Source organism: Petromyzon marinus, chromosome 78, assembly GCF_048934315.1.
Source record: "Petromyzon marinus isolate PM22_M1 ecotype Great Lakes invasive population chromosome 78, UKy_Petmar_22M1.pri1.0, whole genome shotgun sequence".
In the NCBI taxonomy this organism is placed as follows: Eukaryota; Metazoa; Chordata; class Hyperoartia; order Petromyzontiformes; family Petromyzontidae; genus Petromyzon; species Petromyzon marinus.
In genome coordinates this window covers 1,670,302-1,689,417 of record NC_133744.1, presented here as the reverse complement: position 1 = coordinate 1,689,417, position 19,116 = coordinate 1,670,302, and the positions used below count along the sequence as shown (strand labels likewise).

Here is a 19,116-nt window from a genome sequence, read left to right as displayed (position 1 = left end):
CCCACCCACCACCCACTCACCCACCCACCACCCACTCACCACCCACTCACCCACCCACCCACCACCCACCCACCCACCACCACCCACTCACCCACCCACTCACTCACCCACCACCCACTCACCACCACCACCCACCCACCACCCACCTACTCACTCACCACCCACCACCCACCCACCACCCACCCACCACCCACCTACTCACTCACCACCCACCACCCACCCACCACCCACCCACCACCCACCCACCACCCACCACCACCCACCCACCACCCACTCACCACCCACTCACCCACCCACTCACCCACCTACTCACTCACCTTACCCACTCACCCACCCACCACCCACTCACCCACCACCCACCCACCACCCACCACCCACCCACCACCCACCTACTCACTCACCACCCACCACCACCCACTCACCCACCCACCACCCACCCACAACCCACCCACCACCCACTCACCCACCCACCACCCACCCACTCACTCACCTTACCCACTCACCTTACCCACTCACCTCATCCACTCACTCACCCACTTAGTTATTTATACACTCACCCACTCATTCACTAAGCCACCCACTCAAACATTCACTCATTTACTCACCCACCTACTCACCCACCACCCACCCACCCACCCACCACCCACCCACCACTCACCCACCCACCACCCACCCACTCACTCACCTTACCCACTCACCTCATCCACTCACTCACCCACTTAGTTATTTATACACTCACCCACTCATTCACTAAGCCACCCACTCACCCACCCACCACCCACTCACCCACCCACCACCCACCTACTCACTCACTCACCCACCCACCACCCACTCACCCACCCACCACCCACCCACTCACTCACCTTATCCATTCACCTCATCCACTCACTCGCCCACTTAGTTATTTATACACTCACCCACTCGTTCACTAAGCCACCCACTCAAACATTCACTCATTTACTCACCCACCTACTCACCCACCTACCCACCCACCCACTCACCACCCACCCACCACCACCCACCCACCACCCACTCACCCACCCACCACCCACTCACCCACCACCCACCTACTCACTCACCTTACCCACTCACCTCATCCACTCACTCACCCACTTAGTTATTTATACACTCACCCACTCGTTCACTAAGCCACCCACTCAAACATTCACTCATTTACTCACCCACCTACTCACCCACCTACCCACCCACTCACCACTCCATCAAAGCCATTGCGAATAATCTCCGCAAGCACGAGCTAGATGCACTGTATTCCTCAATGTGCCCACTGTACAACCCCACACACTGTACTCACTGTACACACTGTAACCCCCCCCTCCCCAACTGTACTCGCTGTTCTCACTGTCTTTTCGTACCCCACAAAGATCCCCTGTGTAGCCTTAAGAGACTGAGCGGGCCAAGCGCTTTTATTGGCAAGTAGTAGCAGCGCCTATGAAGTCCGGCACTGTGGACACACGAAGCGGGGGTGGGTGGCCAGCACCGCGCCTGGCCGCCTTTGTCTCCCCAGTGGTGACGTTCATTACGCACCGCACCGCACCGAGTAGTCGCTTGAGGCCGAGTCGATCTAGAAACAGGCCCAGGGTCAGCCGTTCACGTTGCCGCTGTCACCGCCCGTGGCCATGGGCGGGAATCGTAGGCCCCGGCGCCAACCGCTCCCGCTGCACCCACATGAAATCCCACACTGTTACTCGCATGCTCGCTGTACTTCTTTGTACTTTGTACGTTGTGTACGTGTGCGTGTGTGTGTGTGTGCGTGTGTGTGTGTGTGCGTGCGTGTGCGTGTGTGTGTGTGTGCGTGTGTGTGTGTGTGCGTGTGTGTGTGTGTGTGCGCCGCCCTCGTCCGCTCTCGCTCCCCAGCTCAACAAGCGCGCCTCCCAGCCGGCCCCGTCGCCCGCCTCCGCCTCCACCACCGCTTCCGCCTCCACCGCCTCCGCCGCTGCCTCCACCGCCTCCGCCGCCTCCTCCTCCTCGCCTCTGCCCTCCGCGTCGTTGCCATCGCGCGGAGGGGCCGGCGCCGGACACCGCGGCGCCGATTTTCAGCCGCCGTGCGCCGAGCGGAGCTTCGGGGGAGTGGGGCCGACGGGAAGCAGGGCTCCCGCCGCCCCGTCGCCCCGGGGCGGCGGGGCCGGCAGCGGCGGCTCCCCCGAGGGCAGCAGCCGCGGCTACCCCTGCTCCGACTGCCCCCTGCTCTTCCGCTCGCTGGCGGGCCTCCGCTCGCACGAGAAGAGCCACGCCGCCGCCGCCGCCGCCTCTTCGGCGGCGGCGGCGGCCGCCTCGGGCGTCCGCTACAGCCGCGCGGAGGGGCGCTACAGCTGCGAGCTCTGCTCCTTCGCCACGGCGTTCAAGCACAAGTGAGAGACGGGGGGGCTGTGTCGCCACTACCACGTTACAGGCTGTGTCACCACTACCACGTTACAGGCTGTGTCGCCACTACCACGTTACAGGCTGTGTCACCACTACCACCTACAGGCTGCGTCACTACCACCTACAGGCTGTCACTGCCACCTACAGGCTGTCACTGCCACCTACAGGCTGTCACTGCCACCTACAGGCTGTCACTGCCACCTACAGGCTGTCACTGCCACCTACAGGCTGTCACTGCCACCTACAGGCTGCGTCGCTACCACCTACAGGCTGTGTCACTACCACGTACAGGCTGTGTCACTACTACCTACAGCCTGCATCACTACCACTACCACCTACAGGCTGTGTCACTACCACGTACAGGCTGTGTCACTACCACCTACAGGCTGTGTCACTACCACCTACAGGCTGTGTCACCACCACGTTACAGGCTGTGTCACTACCACGTACAGGCTGCACCACTACCACTTACAGGCTGTGTCACTACCACATACAGGCTGTGTCACCACTACCACCTACAGGCTGTGTCACTACCACATACAGGCTGTGTCACTACCACCTACAGGTTGTGTCACTACCACCTACAGGCTGTGTCACTACCCATACAGGCTGCGTCACTACCACCTACAGGCTGCGTCACTACCACGTACAGGCTGTGTCACTGCCACCTACAGGCTGCGTCACTACCACGTACAGGCTGTGTCACTACCACATACAGGCTGTGTCACTACTACGTACAGGCTGCACCACTACCACCTACAGGCTGTCACTGCCACCTACAGGCTGTCACTACCACCTACAGGCTGTGTCACTACCACATACAGGCTGTGTCACTACCACCTACAGGCTGCGTCACTACCACGTACAGGCTGTGTCACTGCCACCTACAGGCTGTGTCACTACCACCTACAGGCTGTGTCACCACTACCACCTACAGGCTGTGTCACTACCACATACAGGCTGTGTCACTACCATCTACAGGTTGTGTCACTACCACCTACAGGCTGTGTCACTACCACGTACAGGCTGTGTCACTACCACGTACAGGCTGTGTCACTACCACCTACAGGCTGTGTCACTACCACCTACAGGCTGTGTCACTACCACCTACAGGCTGTGTCACTACCACCTACAGGCTGTGTCACTACCACCTACAGGCTGTGTCACTACCACGTACAGGCTGTGTCACTACCACCTACAGGCTGTGTCACTACCACCTACAGGCTGTGTCACTACTACCTACAGCCTGCATCACTACCACTACCACCTACAGGCTGTGTCACTACCACCTACAGGCTGTGTCACCACTACCACCTACAGGCTGTGTCACTACCCATACAGGCTGCGTCACTACCACCTACAGGCTGCGTCACTACCACCTACAGGCTGTGTCACTACCACCTACAGGCTGTGTCACCACTACCACCTACAGGCTGTGTCACTACCACATACAGGCTGTGTCACTACCATCTACAGGTTGTGTCACTACCACCTACAGGCTGTGTCACTACCACGTACAGGCTGTGTCACTACCACCTACAGGCTGTGTCACTACCACCTACAGGCTGTGTCACTACCACCTACAGGCTGTGTCACTACCACCTACAGGCTGTGTCACTACCACCTACAGGCTGTGTCACTACCACGTACAGGCTGTGTCACTACCACCTACAGGCTGTGTCACTACCACCTACAGGCTGTGTCACTACCACCTACAGGCTGTGTCACTACTACCTACAGCCTGCATCACTACCACTACCACCTACAGGCTGTGTCACTACCACCTACAGGCTGTGTCACCACTACCACCTACAGGCTGTGTCACTACCACATACAGGCTGTGTCACTACCACCTACAGGTTGTGTCACTACCACCTACAGGCTGTGTCACTACCCATACAGGCTGCGTCACTACCACCTACAGGCTGCGTCACTACCACGTACAGGCTGTGTCACTGCCACCTACAGGCTGTGTCACTACCACCTACAGGCTGTGTCACCACTACCACCTACAGGCTGTGTCACTACCACATACAGGCTGTGTCACTACCATCTACAGGTTGTGTCACTACCACCTACAGGCTGTGTCACTACCACGTACAGGCTGTGTCACTACCACGTACAGGCTGTGTCACTACCACCTACAGGCTGTGTCACTACCACCTACAGGCTGTGTCACTACCACCTACAGGCTGTGTCACTACCACCTACAGGCTGTGTCACTACCACCTACAGGCTGTGTCACTACCACCTACAGGCTGTGTCACTACCACGTACAGGCTGTGTCACTACCACCTACAGGCTGTGTCACTACCACCTACAGGCTGTGTCACTACTACCTACAGCCTGCATCACTACCACTACCACCTACAGGCTGTGTCACTACCACCTACAGGCTGTGTCACCACTACCACCTACAGGCTGTGTCACTACCACATACAGGCTGTGTCACTACCACCTACAGGTTGTGTCACTACCACCTACAGGCTGTGTCACTACCCATACAGGCTGCGTCACTACCACCTACAGGCTGCGTCACTACCACGTACAGGCTGTGTCACTGCCACCTACAGGCTGTGTCACTACCACCTACAGGCTGTGTCACCACTACCACCTACAGGCTGTGTCACTACCACATACAGGCTGTGTCACTACCATCTACAGGTTGTGTCACTACCACCTACAGGCTGTGTCACTACCACGTACAGGCTGTGTCACTACCACCTACAGGCTGTGTCACTACCACCTACAGGCTGTGTCACTACCACCTACAGGCTGTGTCACTACCACCTACAGGCTGTGTCACTACCACCTACAGGCTGTGTCACTACCACCTACAGGCTGTGTCACTACCACCTACAGGCTGTGTCACTACCACCTACAGGCTGTGTCACTACCACCTACAGGCTGTGTCACTACTACCTACAGCCTGCATCACTACCACTACCACCTACAGGCTGTGTCACTACCACCTACAGGCTGTGTCACACTACCACCTACAGGCTGTGTCACTACCACTTACAGGCTGTGTCACTACCACCTACAGGTTGTGTCACTACCACCTACAGGCTGCGTCACTACCACCTACAGGCTGCGTCACTACCACCTACAGGCTGCGTCACTACCACGTACAGGCTGTGTCACTGCCACCTACAGGCTGTGTCACTACCACCTACAGGCTGTGTCACCACTACCACCTACAGGCTGTGTCACTACCACATACAGGCTGTGTCACTACCATCTACAGGTTGTGTCACTACCACCTACAGGCTGTGTCACTACCACGTACAGGCTGTGTCACTACCACCTACAGGCTGTGTCACTACCACCTACAGGCTGTGTCACTACCACCTACAGGCTGTGTCACTACCACCTACAGGCTGTGTCACTACCACCTACAGGCTGTGTCACTACCACGTACAGGCTGTGTCACTACCACCTACAGGCTGTGTCACCACTACCACCTACAGGCTGTGTCACTACCACATACAGGCTGTGTCACTACCACCTACAGGTTGTGTCACTACCACCTACAGGCTGTGTCACTACCCATACAGGCTGCGTCACTACCACCTACAGGCTGTGTCACTACCACCTACAGGCTGTGTCACTACCACCTACAGGCTGTGTCGCTACCACGTACAGGCTATGTCACTACCACATACAGGCTGTGTCACTACCACCTACAGGCTGTGTCACTACCACCTACAGGCTGTCACTACCACCTACAGGCTGTGTCACTACCACCTACAGGCTGTGTCACTACCACATACAGGCTGTGTCACTACTACGTACAGGCTGTGTCACTACCACGTACAGGCTGTGTCACTACCACGTACAGGCTGTGTCACCACTACCACCTACAGGCTGCGTCACTACCACCTACAGGCTGTCACTACCACCTACAGGCTGTGTCACTACCACCTACAGGCTGTGTCACTACCACATACAGGCTGTGTCACTACTACGTACAGGCTGTGTCACTACCACGTACAGGCTGTGTCACTACCACGTACAGGCTGTGTCACCACTACCACCTACAGGCTGCGTCACTACCACATACAGGCTGTGTCACTACCACCTACAGGCTGTGTCACCACCACGTACAGGCTGTGTCACTACCACATACAGGCTGTGTCACTACCACGTACAGGCTGTGTCACCACTACCACGTACAGGCTGTGTCACTACCACATACAGCCTGTATCACTACCACTACCACATACAGCCTGTATCACTACCACTACCACGTACAGCCTGCATCACTACATAATACAGCCTGCATCACTACCACTACCACATACAGCCTGCATCACTACCACATACAGCCTGCATCACTACCACATACAGCCTGCATCACTACATAATACAGCCTGCATCACTACCACATACAGCCTGCATCACTACCACTACCATGTACAGCCTGCATCATTACCACTACCACATACAGCCTGCATCACTACCACATACAGCCTGCATCACTACCACATACAGCCTGCGTCACTACCACAATCGCACAACTGGGTTGTTGGATGTTGATGTTTGAGTTGGCTCTGCTCTCCCCCCCTCCCCACAGCATGTTGAGACACGTCCAGAACCGTCATGGCCACCACAAGCCGTACCGCTGTAAGCTCTGCTCCTTCCGCACGGGCTACAAGACTTGCCTCACCAGCCATGTGCAGCGTCTACACCCCACTAGTGAGTACCACAACCACACTAACCTCCACACTCACTACCACACTAACCACAACAACCACTCTTGATATAGTGATAGGTTTTTACCCTTTTAGCTGGCACAAAAACTGACACCTTCATGCAAGGGATCGTGTTTGCAATAACCACAACACAAGCAGTCAAAATGCAAACAAAAAGAAACAACTCTGATAATGATATGCACTGCCCTTGAATTTGATTGGTCCACACCCGAGACGGCTTTTCTTAGAGCCTAGTCTCCATTGGTGTTGGACCAGAAGACGCCAAAAGGCGTACAACTCAAAAACACTATCAAGAGTATTGAGAGCTCGGGGAAAGCCTTTACATTATGAGACCTCCTTTGCCAGTAACAAGATATAGTAATAGGTTTTTACCCTTTTAGCTGGCACAAAAACTGACAACTTTATACAAGGGATCATCTTCTTTGGTTCTTTCGTAGAATGAGAATAAAATAATAAATTGATAAAATAAAATAACACAATAAAATTATCACGACGTTTCGGCCACAACACAAGCGGCCTTCATCAGGTGAAGGGACGAGACTGTCTGGAAGACAAGGGATCATGTTTGCAATAACCACAACACAAGCAGTCAAAAATGCTTGCGTGACTGCAGGAATCCACACTCTTTTTGTTCTTTCGGTAAAGCCACGTAAGTAGAAAAATAAAATAAAAAATAATCTATCACGACGTTTCGGTCGCAACACAACAAGCGGCCGTCCTCGGGCGGAAAAAAATAATCCAGCAGTGGAACTGCTGAGCCAGCGAGAGAGCTGTTACAACAACAAGGAGGTTATTTACGTGGCGATGGGCAAGTAGGCAGGGTCTGAGCTGGAAAGGAATTCCATCCACGGACGCTGGCACGTCCAGTTGTGTTAGTGGGGGAGATTAGGGAGAGAGAGATTAGCATGAAATGAGCTTCCGTCGCCGCATAAGAGTATCGTCCCCGCATATGCGCACAACAGCAGTGTTAATGGGAGATTAATGATGGCAGTTCTACCAAAATCAACAAAGATATCCTACCAACCGCCTGGCTACAAAAACCAACAATATCATCACTAATTCGACTTCTCTATTAGAACCGAACAAGCAGCTCTCTCTAAAACCTTCGGCTGTAGGACCCACCCAGATTTTATGATTTTCCAAAAATCCATAAAGAAGGTACTCCACTCCGTCTTATCGTTTCTACCATCAACTCGCCTACCTACAAACTGGTCCGATTTCTGTCTGAGATTGTTTCCATTCACGGGCAAGACCACCTCAGCAGTACTTGACTCAGCTCACTTGGTTTCTCTTATCAAGGACATTTCACCGTCTCCAGATGATTTGCTTGTCAGTTTCGATGTAAAATTTCGATTTAAAGCTTTCGTGACTGCAAGGATTCATCGTCTTGGTTCTTTCGGTAAAGTCACCACGTAGAATGAGAATAAAACAACAAAACAAAATAAGACAATAAAAATTCTCACGACGTTTCGGCCACAACACAAGTAGCCTTCTTCAGGTGAAGAGACAGGTCTGTACGGAAGACAGAGCTCGAATGAACGCCGTCATGTGTGGACAGCGTTTATTAAGCTGTGTGGGCGGAGTTAAAACATGAGTCTGTACGTTACAAGCATCACCTCCAGAGAGGGGGGGAGGGGCTGGGAACACAGGCAGAGGGGAAAAAGACTAAAGATAATGAGCGCAGGTACAACAAGGTACGATGTTGTGTCCTGAGCAGCTTCATGACTATGCTATAAACTGAGCTACTATACAGTACAATATTATATCTTCAAATCTAAACTACATGGTATAACATCATATCATAGACAAATTCCACCTTTGAATTATACAATGCGTTACTTTACACTACCCTATACTTTAGATTATAAACTATTTGACTTGTGACATTACACTATGTCTTATTATATGAACCCAACTATATACCACACTGCTGTATATTCACTATGCAATTACGATGCTATATATTGCCTTATGAGTTCTGTTAAATATTACAATGTTATACTATTAATTATACTACATGTTATAAACCATACCATTGACAGTGGTGTGAGAAGTATTAAGAGGCAGTGTCAGCGAAAGGGCTGTGGTCTGAAAGTCACCGTGAAATACAATCAATTAAGAACCGAAATGGTTTAAAACATCTTTCCAATGGATACTAAGCCAGAATCCATCTTCTCGGTTGAAATTGTCTCTGTGCTTGTATATGTGGATGGCCTCATGAACGAATCTCTCATGGTAGCCGGTTGGCTTGCAAAGAACCTCCGTCTTGGAGAAGTCAATGTCATGTGAGCCCACTGAATTATAACAGTGATCTGCCACGGCAGAGGAGTTAGTCCTACCGTGTTTCAAGTCTGCTTTATGTTCGCGGATGCGGTCCGAGATATGTCGTTTGGTTTCTCCAATGTAGCTGCTACCACAGAGGCACTTAAGTTTATAAACGCCTGGGTGCTGTATGTCTGGAACCACATCTTTTACAGATGGAATCAGATCACGGATTTTATTTACTGTGTTGAATCGGACCTGGATCTTGTGTTTGTTCAGGATTTTGGAGATCTTTTTTGTGACCCCCGCAATGTAGAGTAAGGTGATAGTTTTGAATGGCTCCTCAAGGGGATCCTTCTTCATGACTGGAGTGATGGCTTTGCGGATTGTGTAGTCGGAGTAACCATTAGCCTTGAGAGCTTGGTGTACGTGTTTGAGTTCACTGGCAATGTGATCCTGGTCGGAAATGCATTGGGCTCTGTGGTATAGAGTCTTGATGAGGGAGTTCTTCTGGGATGGATGGTGGTAGGAATCCGGTTTTAAGTAAGCATCCGTATGGGTCGCTTTCCTGTAGACCGAGTGGCTCATTGAACCATCATGTCTCCTTTTAATTAAGACATCCAAAAAGGGTAGCTTGCCTTCGTTTTCGACCTCCATGGTAAATCTGATGGCTGGGTGTATGGAGTTGATGTGGTCGAGGAATTGGTCTAGAGCAGGCTGGCCATGTGGCCAGATGACAAAGGTGTCATCCACGTACCTCTTCCATAAGGTCGGGCGTAGAGTGGCAGTCTGGATGGCGTCAGTCTCAATTTTTTCCATGAACACGTTGGCTACAACTGGAGATAGGGGGGAGCCCATTGGGGTGAAGTATGTGTTGGTTAAGCAGTGTCTCACAAGGGGGGGTACCTCCATATGCAGTCCTTGATGAACCAGGTCTTCAATGATTGCGATGGTGTCAGGTACCGGAACTTTGGTGAATAAGGACACCACATCAAAACTGACAAGCAGGTCGTCTGGGGACAGGGAAATGCCTTTGATTGTCAATACCAGGTGATTAGAATTTAGTACCGCAGAGGTGGTTTTTCCAGTGAAAGGTCGCAGTATATCAGCCAGAAAACGCGCCAGTTTGTAGGTGGGGGAGTTGATAGTGGAGACGATGGGACGAAGGGGTGTATCTTCTTTGTGTATCTTTGGAAGACCATATAATCTTGGTGGTCTGGCAGCAGAGGGTTTCAACGAGAACTGTTTGGTCTGATCAATTAATGCTGTTGAATCGGAGATGATTTTGTTCGTTTTGGTAACCAGGCTGTTGGTGGGATCTCTTCTTATTTTTGTATAGCTGCCATCGTTGAGTAGTTCTTGAATTTTGTTGTTATATTCTATTTTGTCCATGATGACAGTGGCATTGCCCTTGTCGGCTGAGAGGATGACAATGTCATCTCTCTTTTTTAATTGAGATAATTCAAAGCGCTCATCTTTGCTGATGTTACTAGGTGGCATCTTAGCGTTTTTAAGGGTTGCAGTGATTTCAGATCTTGCTACGTCTGCAGCGATGTGACCCAGGCCCTTGAGTGCAACGTCGACATGGGCAATGATGTCATTAACTGGTATGTGTCTCGGTGTGACAGCAAAGTTTAGCCCTTTAGCCATCAGAAATGGAACTGTTACTGCGATTTAATTGCGACTTTGTTAACGTCTAGTTTTTTGGTGTGTGGGTCCGGTCTTTTGTTGGAAAGGCGATTGAATTTGGAAATTAAGTTGTCCTTACATTTGGTCGACATAGTGGCAGCTGAAGAGGTAGTCATATTGTCTACATCTTCCCAATCCGATGTAGACATTGTTGCTGTCAATGTTAAGTGTGATTTGTAGAGTGTCTTGTCTAACTGATCTAGTTCGGTGCCCACACAGCTTAATAAACGCTGTCCATACATGACGGCGTCCATTCGAGCTCTGTCTTCCGTACAGACCTGTCTCTTCACCTGAAGAAGGCTACTTGTGTTGTGGCTGAAACGTCGTGAGAATTTTTATTGTCTTATTTTGTTTTAATGTTTTACTCTCATTCTACGTGGTGACTTTACCGAAAGAACCAAGAAGAAGTTTCGGTGTAGTCTCTCTGTTCACCAAGGTACCTGTGCCTGACACCATTGCAATAATTGAAGACTTGGTCCAACAGGTACTGAATCCTGATGTACCAACTTTGCTGAGGCACTGCCTTATCAACACTTCACCTGGATTGGTACATTCTACAAACAAAATGAAGTTACCCCTATGGGTTCTCCCTTATCGCCAGTGGTCGCGAATGTTTTCATGGAGAAATTTGAAACAGATGCCATCCTGACATCCACCCTACGTCCTTCCCTGTGGAAGAGATACGTAGATGACACTTTCGTCATCTGGCCACATGGCCAGCCAGCACTGAACCAATTTTTCAACCACATCAATTCCATACACCCATCCATCAAATTCACCATGGAAGTGGAAAATTAAGGCTAGCTAACATTCCTGGGTGTTTTGATCGAGAAGAGGCCTGATGGCTCGTTGGGACATTCCGTCTACAGGAAAGCCACCCACACGGATGCCTATCTCAAGCCTGACTCCCACCACCATCCGGCCCAGAAGAATTCCCTCATCAAAACACTACACCATAGGGCCCGTTGCATCTCCGACCAGCACCACCTAGCCAGTGAACTGGAGCATGTACACCAAGCGCTCAAGATGAATGGATACTCAGACCGCACAATCCGCAAAGCTGTAGCCCCAGCTATGGGGAGACAACCATCTGAGGACCCAATCAAAACCATTACCTTGCCATCCATAGCAGGTGTTACCAAAAAGATTTCCAAAACATCAAACAAACGCAAGATCCAGGTTCGATTCAACACAGTACACAAAATCCGTGATTTGATCCCATCTGTGAAGGATGTAATTCCTGACATGCATTACCCTGGTGCCTACAAACTAAGTTGTGTCTGCGGCAGCAGTTACATTGGGGAAACGAAACGACGTGTCTCGGACCGTGTTCGCGAACACAAGGCAGATCTGAAACACGGCAGAACCAATACCTCTGCCGTGGCTGACCATTGTTATAACGCAGTGGGCTCGCACGATATTGTTTTTTTCCGAGACCAAGGTACTCTGCAAACCTTCGGGCTACCATCAAAGATTTGTCCATGAAGCCATCCAGATATATAAACACAGACACAACAATTTCAACAGAGAAGATGGGCACAAGCTGAGCAATCATTGGAAGGACGTTATAAACCAAGCAAAGTCGGAACTTGCTGCGGTGCTTCCATTCTTATCTCCGAATCTCTTTGAGTTGCATTGCCCCGTTGGGTGCCTCTGCATTACCGGGACTGGGGTCTCACTAACATGGCCACCTCTGCTCCCTTAGCCTCGATGTGTCGATGGTTCTGGCTGTGTGATGGGCCGTGTGTCTCACTGGCGCGACCACCGTTGCCGTGGGTCTCCTGCGTGGACGCGCCTGCCTCCCGCAGCGCGGTTAGCAGCGCCGCCGCAGCTTGTGTTACACGCGGACATGACATTAGCTTGCTAATCCCCCTTCATCTCCCTGCTCAATCTCTCCCATCAACATAGTGCTACTCTCCCATTATTAACACTGCTGTTGTGCGCATATGCGGGGACGGTACTCTCTTATGTGGCGACGGAAGCTCATTTCATGCTAATCTCTCTCTCCCCAATCTCCCCCACTAACACAACTGGACGTGCTAGCGTCCGGGGATGGAATTCCTTTCCAGCTCAGACCCTGCCTACTTGCCCATGGCCACGTAAATAACCTCCTTGTTGTTGTAACAGCTCTCTCGCTGGCTCAGCAGTTCCACTGCTGGATTATTTTTTTTCCGCCCGAGGACGACCGCTGGTTGTGTTGCCATCGAAACGTCGTGAAATAATATTTTTTTCTTTAATTAAATTTTCCTACCTACGTGACTTTACCGAAAGAACCAAAGAGTACACAACAACCACCACAACAACCACCTCACCAACCACCTCGCCAACCACAACAACCACCACACTCACCACTACACTAACCACCACCACACTCACCACTACACTAACCACAACAACCACCTCACTAACGACAACAACCACTACACTAACCACGACACTAACCACAACAACCACCTCACCAACCACCTCACCAACCACCTCACCAACCACAACAACCACCACTCTAACCACTACACTAACCACCACCACACTCACCACTACACTAACCATCACCACACTCACCACTGCACTAACCTCAACAACCACCTCACTAACGACAACAACCACTACACTAACCACGACACTAACCACAACAACCACCACAACAACTACCTCACCAACCACAAAAACCACCACACTCACCACAACAACCACCACACTCACCACTACACTAACCACCACCACACTCACCACTACACTAACCACAACAACCACCTCACTAACGACAACAACCACTACACTAACCACGACACTAACCAGAACAACCACCACAACAACCACCACAACAACCACCTCACTAACCACCTCACTAACGACAACAACCACTACACTAACCACTACACTAACCACCACCACACTCACCACTACACTAACCACCACCACACCACTACACTAACCACAACAACCACCTCACTAACGACAACAACCACTACACTAACCACGACACTAACCACCACCACACTAACCACCACCACACTAACCACCACCACACTAACCACCACCACTACCAACCACCACCACAACCATCGTGTTTGGTGGAGGTGATGTTGATATAGGTGGTGAGTGATGGTGGTGGTGAGTGAATGGTGGTAATGATGTTGATGGTGTTGATGGTTGTGATGTTGATGGTGATGATGTTTGTGGTGGTTATGTTGATGGCGGTTGTGATGATGATGAAGGTTGTGATGTTGATGATGGTTGTGAGGATGATGGTGATGTTAGTGGTGGTAATGCATTCTTGATGTTGACGGTGATGTTGACGGTGATGTTGATGGTGGTGATGTTGATGCAGATGTATCCTCAGCACCATCACAGCTGAGAAGAGAAGTCTCCATCACGACTCCTGCAGGTACGGAGAGAGAGACACGGAGAGAGAGACTGGGGGAGAGAGAGACATGGGGAGAGAGACACGGGGAGATGGACACGGGGAGAGAGAGACACGGGGAGAGAGAGACACGGGGAGAGAGAGACACGGGGAGAGAGAGACACGGGGAGAGAGAGACACGGGGAGAGAGAGACACGGGGAGAGAGACACGGGGAGAGAGACACGAAGAGTAAGAGATACACGGAGAGAGACATGGGTAGAGAGACAGGGAGAGTTAGAGACACGGAGAGTGAGAGACACGGGGAGAGTGAGAGCGACACGGAGAGTGAGAGAGACACGGAGAGTGAGAGACACAGGGAGAGTCAGAGAGACACAGGGAGAGTGAGAGACAGGGAGAGTGAGAGACACAGGGAGAGTGAGAGATACGGGGAGAGTGAGAGAGACACGGAGAGTGAGAGACACGGGGAGAGTGAGAGAGACACGGAGAGTGAGAGAGACATGGAGAGTGAGAGACACAGGGAGAGTCAGAGAGACACGGAGAGTGAGAGACACGGAGAGTGAGAGACACGGAGAGTGAGAGACACGGAGAGTGAGAGACAGGGAGAGTGAGAGACACAGGGAGAGTGAGAGACACAGGGAGAGTGAGAGACACGGAGAGTGAGAGACAGGGAGAGTGAGAGAGACACGGGGAGAGTGAGAGAGACACGGGGAGAGTGAGAGAGACACGGAGAGTGAGAGAGACACGGAGAGTGAGAGAGACGGGGAGAGTGAGAGAGACATGGAGAGTGAGAGACACGGAGAGTGAGAGACACAGGGAGAGTGAGATACACAGGGAGAGTGAGATACACAGGGAGAGTGAGAGACACAGGGAGAGTGAGAGAGACACGGAGAGAGAGAGACACGGAGAGTGAGAGACACAGGGAGAGTGAGAGACACAGGGAGAGTGAGAGAGACACGGAGAGTGAGAGACACAGGGAGAGTCAGAGAGACACGGAGAGTGAGAGACAGGGAGAGTGAGAGACACGGAGAGTGAGAGACACGGAGAGTGAGAGACGCGGGGAGTGAGAGACACACGGAGAGTCAGAGACATAGGGAGAGTCAGAGAGACAGGGAGAGTGAGAGACACAGGGAGAGTGAGAGACGCGGAGAGTGAGAGACACGGGGAGTGAGAGACACACGGAGAGTGAGAGAGACACGGAGAGTGAGAGAGACACGGAGAGTGAGAGAGACACGGAGAGTGAGAGAGACACGGAGAGTGAGAGAGACACGGAGAGTGAGAGACACGGAGAGTGAGAGACACGGAGAGTGAGAGACACGGAGAGTGAGAGACACGGGGAGTGAGAGACACACGGAGAGTGAGAGAGACACGGAGAGTGAGAGAGACACGGAGAGTGAGAGAGACACGGAGAGTGAGAGAGACACGGAGAGTGAGAGAGACACGGAGAGTGAGAGACACGGAGAGTGAGAGACACGGAGAGTGAGAGACACGGAGAGTGAGAGACACGGAGAGTGAGAGACACGGAGAGTGAGAGACACGGAGAATGAGAGACACAGGGAGAGTCAGAGACACGGAGAGTGAGAGAGACACAGGGAGAGTGAAAGACACGGGGAGAGTGAGAGACACACGGAGAGTGAGAGAGACACGGAGAGTAAGAGACACAGGGAGAGTCAGAGAGACACAGGGAGAGTCAGAGAGACGCAGGGAGAGTGAGAGACACGGAGAGTGAGAGACACAGGGAGAGTGAGAGACACAGGGAGAGTGAGAGACACAGGGAGAGTGAGAGACACAGAGAGTGAGAGACACAGGGAGAGTGAGAGACACAGGGAGAGTGAGAGACACAGGGAGAGTGAGAGATACAGGGAGAGTGAGAGATACAGGGAGAGTGAGAGACGCAGGGAGAGTGAGAGACGCGGAGAGTGAGAGACGCGGGGAGTGAGAGACACACGGAGAGTCAGAGACACAGGGAGAGTCAGAGAGACAGGGAGAGTGAGAGACACAGGGAGAGTGAGAGACGCGGAGAGTGAGAGACACGGGGAGTGAGAGACACACGGAGAGTGAGAGAGACACGGAGAGTGAGAGACACGGAGAGTGAGAGACACGGAGAGTGAGAGAGACGGAGAGTGAGAGACACGGAGAGTGAGAGACACGGAGAGTGAGAGACACGGAGAATGAGTGACACAGGGAGAGTCAGAGACACAGGGAGAGTGAGAGAGACACAGGGAGAGTCAGAGACACAGGGAGAGTGAAAGACACGGGGAGAGTGAGAGACACACGGAGAGTGAGAGAGACACGGAGAGTAAGAGACACAGGGAGAGTCAGAGAGACACAGGGAGAGTCAGAGAGACACAGGGAGAGTGATAGACACGGAGAGTGAGAGACACAGGGAGAGTGAGAGACACAGGGAGAGAGACTCGGGGAGAGAGAGACATGGGGAGAGAGACACGGGGAGAGAGAGACACGGGGAGAGAGATACACGGGGAGAGAGACAAGGGGAGAGAGACACGGGGAGAGACACGAAGAGTAAGAGATACACGGAGAGAGACATGGGTAGAGAGACAGGGAGAGTGAGAGACAGGGAGAGTGAGAGAGACAGGGAGAGTGAGAGAGACGGGGAGAGTGAGAGACACAGGGAGAGTGAGAGACACAGGGAGAGTGAGAGACACGGAGAGTGAGAGAGACAGGGAGAGTGAGAGAGACACAGGGAGAGTGAGAGAGACAGGGAGAGTGAGAGAGCCACGGAGAGTGAGAGACACACGGAGAGTGAGAGAGACAGGGAGAGTGAGAGAGACACGGAGAGTGAGAGAGACAGGGAGAGTGAGAGAGCCACGGAGAGTGAGAGACACAGGGAGAGTGAGAGACACAGGGAGAGTGAGAGACACACGGAGAGTGAGAGACACAGGGAGAGTGAGAGAGACACAGGGAGAGTGAGAGACACAGGGGGAGTGAGAGAGACACGGAGAGTGAGAGACATGGGGAGTGAGAGACACACGCAGAGTGAGAGACACAGGGAGAGTGAGAGACACGGAGAGTGAGAGGGACAGGGAGAGTGAGAGACGCAGGGAGAGTGAGAGACACAGGGAGAGTGAGAGACACGGAGAGTGAGAGACACGGGGAGTGAGAGACACACGGAGAGTGAGAGAGACACAGGGAGAGTCAGAGAGACACAGGGAGAGTGAGAGACACGGAGAGTGAGAGACACAGGGAGAGTGAGAGACACAGGGAGAGTGAGAGACACAGGGAGAGTGAGAGACACGGAGAGTGAGAGACACAGAGAGTGAGAGACACAGAGAGTGAGAGACACAGGGAGAGTGAGAGACAGGGAGAGTGAGAGACACAGGGAGAGTGAGAGACACAGGGAGAGTGAGAGACACGGAGAGTGAGAGACAGGGAGAGTGAGAGAGACACGGGGAGAGTGAGAGAGACACGGGGAGAGTGAGAGAGACACGGAGAGTGAGAGAGACACGGAGAGTGAGAGAGACGGGGAGAGTGAGAGAGACATGGAGAGTGAGAGACACGGAGAGTGAGAGACACAGGGAGAGTGAGATACACAGGGAGAGTGAGATACACAGGGAGAGTGAGAGAGACACGGAGAGAGAGAGACACGGAGAGTGAGAGACACAGGGAGAGTGAGAGACACAGGGAGAGTGAGAGAGACACGGAGAGTGAGAGACACAGGGAGAGTGAGAGACACAGGGAGAGTGAGAGACACGGAGAGTGAGAGAGACACGGGGAGAGTGAGAGACACGGAGAGTGAGAGACACGGAGAGTGAGAGACACGGAGAGTGAGAGACACGGAGAGTGAGAGACAGGGAGAGTCAGAGACACGGAGAGTGAGAGAGACACAGGGAGAGTCAGAGACACTGGGAGAGTGAAAGACACGGGGAGAGTGAGAGACACACGGAGAGTGAGAGAGACACGGAGAGTAAGAGACACAGGGAGAGTCAGAGAGACACAGGGAGAGTCAGAGAGACACAGGGAGAGTCAGAGAGCCACAGGGAGAGTGAGAGACACGGAGAGTGAGAGACACAGGGAGAGTGAGAGACACAGGGAGAGTGAGAGACACAGGGAGAGTGAGAGACACGGAGAGTGAGAGACACGGAGAGTGAGAGACACAGGGAGAGTGAGAGACACAGGGAGAGTGAGAGACACAGGGAGAGTGAGAGACACGGAGAGTGAGAGACACGGAGAGTGAGAGACACAGGGAGAGTCAGAGAGACACAGGGAGAGTGAGAGACACAGGGAGAGTGAGAGACACGGAGAGTGAGAGACACAGGGAGAGTGAGAGACACAGGGAGAGTGAGAGACACAGGGAGAGTGAGAGATACAGGGAGAGTGAGAGATACAGGGAGAGTGAGAGATACAGGGAGAGTGAGAGATACAGGGAGAGTGAGAGATACAGGGAGAGTGAGAGAGACACGGAGAGTGAGAGAGACACGGAGAGTGAGAGATACAGGGAGAGTGAGAGATACAGGGAGAGTGAGAGAGACACGGAGAGTGAGAGAGACACGGAGAGTGAGAGACACAGGGAGAGTGAGAGACACAGGGAGAGTGAGAGACACAGGGAGAGTGAGAGACACACAGGGAGAGTCAGAGAGACACAGGGAGAGTTAGAGACACAGGGAGAGGGAGAATGAGAGACACAGGGAGAGAGAGAGACACGGAGAGTGAGAGACACGGAGAGTGAGAGACACAGGGAGAGTGAG

At 52.4% G+C, this 19,116-nt stretch overlaps 1 protein-coding gene across 1 annotated transcript in view; it reads left to right on the top strand.

The window, feature by feature from the left end:
- The window catches only part of LOC116957598 (uncharacterized), a gene marked incomplete at its 5' end in the record, with an annotated part of 85,501 nt that overhangs the window by 38,604 nt on the left and 27,781 nt on the right, over positions 1–19,116 (top strand). The window contains 3 exons of the mRNA XM_076056871.1: positions 1,876–2,369; positions 6,959–7,080; positions 14,380–14,436. Of these exons, the coding sequence (XP_075912986.1) occupies positions 1,876–2,369; positions 6,959–7,080; positions 14,380–14,436 (673 nt within the window). The remainder of the gene's footprint in view (positions 1–1,875; positions 2,370–6,958; positions 7,081–14,379; positions 14,437–19,116) is intronic.